The sequence below is a fragment of the Amblyomma mixtum genome, chromosome 3, assembly GCF_055824585.1.
Source record: "Amblyomma mixtum isolate Tamu chromosome 3, ASM5582458v1, whole genome shotgun sequence".
Taxonomy (NCBI): domain Eukaryota; kingdom Metazoa; phylum Arthropoda; class Arachnida; order Ixodida; family Ixodidae; genus Amblyomma; species Amblyomma mixtum.
In genome coordinates, this window is record NC_143014.1 from 134,715,354 (window position 1) to 134,722,305 (window position 6,952).

The window sequence follows — 6,952 nt, forward strand, 5'->3', positions numbered from 1 at the left end:
CCAAGAAATCGGGTAGAGACGTGTGAGTTTGAAAGTTTTAATGCCACAACAAGTGAACTCACACAACTCCACCAGCAAACATTAAACTGCAAGCAAGTCAATTCAAGACAACCACACTACGAACAGCACTTGCAAAAAAGACAGTTTACAAAGGCTATGAAAGCGCGCGGTACACTGGGCGGGAGAAAAGCAAAATGCACTGCACCGAACAAAGGAGGGGATGACTCAAAGCATGCTGAGCGTGCACTCCACTCATCACTGTAGCCTGAAATCCCATTGAAAGATGAGCAAAAACAAGAACTTTTAAAGCTCTGCTAAAGTGGCACAGGCTGTTGCAGCTTAAAAATAAAGGTGGAGAGCTTTTGAAAATACCGGTGCCGTCACTTTCGTGACCAAAGTATGAGTGAAAACGAGACCCGCTACAGAAGCCTCGCGATTCCAGCACACATGCCTATGTCCACCCGTTGCTTTCTCGTGCCTGGTTCTCTTGCCGTTCTGTGCTTATTCCTTCCGGTCGCGCTGCGTGGCAGCTCTTCGCCTCTCGTTGTTCGCCTGTTCTGTTCAGCCGCCGTCCGCACCGCCCACCATTTCAACCAATGTTCTTGACAAATGTAGTCACGGCTCTTCACCTCACCACTTGTTTTCCCGGTGTGGCCTGTTATACCGCTCATATTTCGTTCGCAGCGGGCAGACGCACCACGCGTTGTACGGAATCAGGCAGGTGACTCGGTGGCGAGTAGAAGGGTCGCTGGGGTGATTTATCCCGCGTTCTTGTGCTACGCCTGTGAATAGAAGCCGGTTCTTGTGCAACTTGCAAACATCTTCGACATCAGCTGCGGTTACGATACCAAGTGATGCTTTTTTCAGGTGGGGAGAGACACTGCTGTCTTCATGGTGACTTTTATGGGACTGTTTGCCCTGGAGGCCAAATCAATGACATATTGGTTCGTCTGTTCAACTAAGGTGGAGCAGATGAACGGCTGTAACACAGCAGGTAGAGCAGTTGAGGGGCTGTAACATTGCAGTTCACAACAAACTTTACACAAGACATCCAAGCACATATCCCACTGACCAGTGTCCAACTTCGTTAGCTAGGCTTTGTGCCAGCACTCCAAAATAACCCACCACAGCTCCATGAAAAGACTCGAGTCGGTTTCAAGCCGAGAAGACGCAGTGGGATACGGCAATACCACACAAAAAGCGCAGCGTTTACTTGCGATCCATATGTGCGAGTGTGAAATGCTCTACAAACTACGAACTTCCGTCACTCTGATCACACTGGTGCACAAGTGCGCTTGCGTCCAGGAAACTTGCAACACAGATTGTAGCTGGAGAAGCTGAGGCCTAACCAGCGGCCTAGCTGAGCGATGTCAGTACTTTCCTCGGCGAATATGCATGTGCGCTGTGGCTCCCACTGAGAAGGACTGGCTGGGACAAGACGATAACAGAGTAAGTTTCAACTCACCCAATGTAACACACACCTTACACAACTGCATTTTACCCAGTGCCCTGCACTGTGCGCTGCGAGTAGCCGGTGCCCGCTCACCGCTGCGCCAGTAGCTCAGGCTCACAGCCTTTTTCCCCTCCTTGCGTGCTCCAGCAGGCGCGCTTGCTGGGGGTTCGAGATGTAGTGGTAGACCAGGGCCACACCCTCGCAGAATGACTGGCTCAGGAATTCCGACTGGGCCTGCAGCAAGACCGGACCTCCCAGGGCCAGGCTGGCAAGGAGCAGGCAGCCCAAGACCACTGAGCTCAGCACGGACAGCACGATCACCAGACGGATGAGCACCATCCAGCAGATGAGCTCCACGAAGCGCTGCAACTTGGGCAGCCAGTACTTGGCGGAGGGACCTCGGACCCGGTGCAGACAGCACAGCAAAGGGGTGCATCCCATATAGCGGCGCATCATGGTGTTTCCAGCGGCGTCCAGTAGGCGACGCGTCTGCGCACATGAGAAGACAACAATGTTCTTTGAAGGTGAGACTGGGTTTAAACCAGGATTACAAAGCCAAGGGAAGGAGGGGTATATCTAAGAAATACTTTGCCTGCAACGAACCAAAACGCGCAGCATCACATGGTTTAAAAGAAACACAGCAGGCGTGGTATCAGGTTGTTCCGGGTGTGATAAAAGGAGGGAGGTTACTCGCCATGGTGACTGACTATATATGGTAATCTGTTCCTGAGCGCCACGGAGTTGTAGGTATAGTTATATAGTCCTCGTAACAGCGGCCGTATCTCGACAGCTGTTGAATACAAAATCACTAGCGTTTGTTTGCACGTTAAAGTGCCTCCGCCAGACAAAATTCATCTTCAGCCCTCCACTATGTCGCATTATTGAACTATAACGTTGACGCATAAAGTGTAGAATGATAAACGGGTGGCATGATGACAGGACCGTTTCTGTTGCCCAGTCGTCGAAACGAGCGACGAGTATATGACGCTTTGTTGCCTCCACTTTCGCCACTGACTCGCTAACTACAAACTCTCATAAATACACCCAGCGAACTTTACAAGACGCTCGGCATAGCTGCAGAGGCTGAGAGTCAGAGCCAAAATTTCACGTGCCGATTGCACCGCTCTAATACACAGTCTAGTGGCACGACGTCACTTCCCGAGCGCATACTGCGTGTATCTCGAGGTGCGTACGTCCGCGCTGTGTCGAAGCCACACGCGGCGTGCATCTGCGGGATGACGTCATGCAGGAATCACAGAAACAAGGAATGTGATCAGCCAGGCGCTCGTCTAGCGTAGTTCAAAATGCGGTCGCACTTCTGTCGCGACCCCAGTGGCTGCTTCTGTCGCGACCTAAGTTTTTGTTCTAACGCTTAACATTCGTAGCGACGCCTGTGCAGCTTGGTTTCCCTATAGCCACCCAAGGTCTCACAAGTTAGCACAGCTCGCAGTAATGCAACTCTTAAAGCTTCGATGTTCAGCTCTCGCCAGCTATGCTAAAGTGGTCGTGAACTAACCCCATGCAAGCCTTTCGCCTCAGCTGGAGCTGTTTGGCTGGATCTGTTTGGCTGGGATTACTTTCTGCTCCACGTGCTGCACTGAAAACGAATGTATTGGCGGTAACATCTATGATGGCTTTCGAGAGACTTCGACATGCGGAAACGGGTTTCATGACTTGCAATAAAGCAAGTGGTCACGTTCTTCCTGCTCTTCCGTTCCTTTCCTGTGTCCATGATGCTTGCCCGACCGAGTGAATAACCGCTGTGGCTCAGTGGCTACAGGTAGCCTGCTTTGTTCCGCTGCGCTACTGAAGGTGCCTGCGTCAGCTGTTTAAACCCTGATGGAAGCGAAAGCCCATCCTGAACGACGAGGAAAATGGTTTTTTTAGGAAAGGAAATGGTGCACCCGCGCCGTAAAGGAAGGAATAAAGCAGAGAGTGAAAGAAGAAAGGAACCAAAGTGCCGTAGTGGGGGTCTCCGGAATAATTTCGAGCACCTGGGGATCTTTAACGTGCACTGACATCGCACAGGACAGGGGCGCCTTTTGCGTTTCGCCTCCAACGAAGCGCGGCCGCCGCGGTAGGGTTCGAACCCGCGTGTACGGTTGTCGGCATTCCACGAATCCCTCGATCGTTCCCCTCTGTGGTGAGCGGCAGGACTGACAGATGGCGCCACATGCTCGAGCAGCCAGAACGCGCAGGGGACTCGACGACCGACGCCGCCGATACGCAGACGTGTGTACCGGTGGTTGCGATGTAAAGCTGAATAAACCCAGTTAGACTAAGCCCCTTACTGCTCGGGCACGACACCCACGCGGCGCGGTTCAGGAGTCCACCCATAGCGAGACAGTCGGTGAGCATTTCCTTCCCTCCTCTGGTGCGCTCGGAGCTGGCACGGCTCAAGCACGCGCTACGTGCGGCTTCGCCAGAACGCTGACGCTCATGCCACGACTATGCTGGTGCGCAAGCGGCGTCGTCAACCACTACGACAGGCGCGTGCATGATTGATCGCGTTCCATGTCGTGGTGTGCCAGACAGTGCCCGCTACCTTCGGCTTCGGCAGTGCACGAACGCTCGTGCACGAAAATATGCAGTGTCGGAGGCGTCGCAAAGCTATTCTCGTTCTCTGCAAGGCTCCGGCTTCTGCACGCTTGGCTGTATTATGGCGGTGCTGTCGGTGCGGACAGGTTCACACGAAAGAACCAGTGCAGCTACGACAAATGGCCGGTGGCAGACGGTATGCGTTCAAGGAAGATGAACGAGACCAGAAAACGCTGGAATTCGCAATAAAAGACTGAAATCAGTGTGCGGTACTTGGATTCGAACCTAACACCTCTTGCGCACGAAACGGACACCCTACCACTGAGCCACCGCTGCGACTTCGCGATGCCTAGCTTCCAAGCTGTTGATACCCGGCAAAAGTTGAGCGCCAGTGTTTGCTGAACAACGCAACTGTGGCCGACACGGGGCACGTCATAAGACTATGGGGCTGCAAAACAATGAGCGAAATACGCGACTGGCAAGCACGACGGCACGCGAAGCACGCGTTAAAGTCAAACTGCCGTCTGGCCATACGCTTTGCCTCTAAAACACCGAACTGTGGGGGCAGCAACGTGCTTCAGCCCAACAGCTGATCGGAGATAGGTCAGTAACCGCAGGACGGCAAAGAAATGAAAGGCCCACGGACGCAAGCAAAAACAAGTCCTGTCAAGGTTGAAAGTCGTCCATTGTCGCTGGCTCTCACTGAAACGGAAAGCTTATGCGCCCGGCGCTTTCACCTCGAGCTGCTTACTGCATGATGCGAGCGGTGAAGTTCGGCAAGCTTCCAACTCAAACGCCTGGCGACACCTTCACAGCGGTACGATGAGCGTCCCTCGCCAGCGCATCTACCGCCGCGCCCGCAACGCGTCTAAAAAAATAAAGGTACGTGCTTACCTGTTTCCTGGTGTACCTCCTGGTCCTCCGCGTAGACATTTAGGCGGTGGGGCCACTGGAAGATCTTCTGAAGTGTAGAAAGACGCTGGGATACTGAACAAAGCTGACTCGGGTTGGCGACACGTATGCACACGACACGCCAGCGCACGAGACTCGCGGCTCGTTCAGGCGCGCGCACGGCGCGATTCTTTTGCTGCTATATTATTAACTGCAACGGACGCTCCACATATGGGTTCCGCACTCATTGCAGACGTGGAAGAGGAAGAAAATCAACGTGTAGGCCTACTAAGCGCGAGAGAATGAACGAAGAAAACGAGCGGTCTAAAAATGCGAATGCCATTTGATAATCATAAGCTTAGGGAGATGCATACACTGTTATTTATGATGGTCGTTGGTAATTTATTTCTTGCTAGTGGAAACATGGTTGACTATCAAGTGAGGAGAAAGCGTATTACTGCATTTGGCCACCGCGTTTATTGGCTCTGTGCCGTTTCCGTTTCTTGCATCCCTGGTTTGTGGGCCCGGAAATGTATGCGTGCTTATGTGCGTAATTGCATTAACACCGCAATGCCTGTTGAACACCAGATCGATGCATGTGTTTCGTGATGTCTACTGCGTTGTATTGGTTTCGGGTGAACAGTCCTTCGATGCGACGCCTTCGGTGATTTTTAGTGCTAAAGCACTTCTAACTGCATTCGGGGCGAAAGCCGTCGGATGAGCAAAGCCTCCTGGCGGGTCACGTGACTCAATTTGCAGCGGCCGTGAAAACAACTGTGAAGAGATTTGGCAATGATAATGGTAAACAATGGTTATTTTATTGATTGATACTGAGGGGACATGGCTGCTTACATGGGTAACTTAATCCGGCCGTTGTCTGCTTGGCTCCCCGTCAGGCTGGGCTTGGCTTTGTTTTGGCTAACTATGGCTGCCTTGTCACCACCGCTTTTTTAAACTTTTTCTCAGAGGTCCAGCCTCACGATGGGCATGACAGCGTGACCGAACTTTGCCATGATGGTGGTATGGTCCTTCTCTCCGGGTGGTCCTTGTGCCCATGTCGTTTGATTGTCCGTTGTGAATTTCTTCTACAGTTCCTTCATCTCGCAAGATGGAGCTCCTGACACCATCAACATTTATTTTATTGATTGATACTCAGGTTAAATGACTGCGTACATGGGCAAATTTCGTGTGGTCCATGCCATATTTTCGCACGGTCACTTTGGCGATGTGCCATCGACCTATCAGGAGCCCACCATTCAATTTTCGTCGCTTTCGGCCAAGGTTACTTCAAGGTCAAATTTCGGGTGGTTAATGCCATATCTGGGAATGGACCATGTCAGGGTATGCCATAATAACATCCCCAACTTCATGGCTGTCAAGGCAGCCATAGCTGGCCAAAACCAAGCCAAGTGAAGCCTGACGATGGCCGGATGGACTACAGGCACCAAATTTTTGCTTGCATGTTTTATTCTTTCAAACGATGCGTTAGAGATTAGAATACGTGGATTACCGCGCGGTATTCGCCTACGACCGCTAAATAACTTATAATTATATTTCTTAACGCTTTTTCGGTTCCGGTTTCAACTGGCAAACGATGACTGTGACGTGTAGTTGATGTTTAGGTAACTAGAGGAATTAAAAATCAACTGTATAATTGCTGATAGGTTGTTTTTTTTGTCATGCTACGTCTTGAAAAGGCTGGCTTATGTGTTGTAGTGAATTAAAACTACGTATCAGCTGATTATATTAGCGTTTTTCTAGTGCATCACATGACCTACATGTCAGAGCCATCGTTAGGTTGATGAAACCGAAACAGCACGAGAGAAGAAATTTAATTATAAATTATTTAGCGGTCGTAGACGAATACCACTTGGTAATCCATGTATTATAATGTCTAACGCATCGTTTGAAAGAAGAAAACACGCAAGCAAAAATTTGGTGTCTATATTCCTTTAATCCGGCCATCGTCAGGCTGCGCTTGGCTTGGCTTTGGCCAGCTATGGCTGCCTTGATAGCCATGAAGGTTGGGGATGTGATTATGGCATACCCTGACATGGTGCATGCCCAAAT

General features: G+C 51.1%; 1 protein-coding gene across 1 annotated transcript; it reads right to left on the minus strand.

The window, feature by feature from the left end:
* Window positions 1–396: 396 nt before the first annotated feature.
* Window positions 397–4,966, minus strand: LOC149352006 (uncharacterized). Its single transcript, XM_089577107.1, has 2 exons — window positions 4,886–4,966; window positions 397–1,942 (listed from the first exon to the last, which is right to left on the minus strand). Exons 1-2 carry the CDS (start codon window positions 4,922–4,924, stop codon window positions 1,568–1,570), a joined length of 414 nt encoding a protein of 137 aa, XP_089433233.1. The 5' UTR covers window positions 4,925–4,966; the 3' UTR covers window positions 397–1,567.
* Between the last annotated feature and the right edge of the window lie 1,986 nt (window positions 4,967–6,952).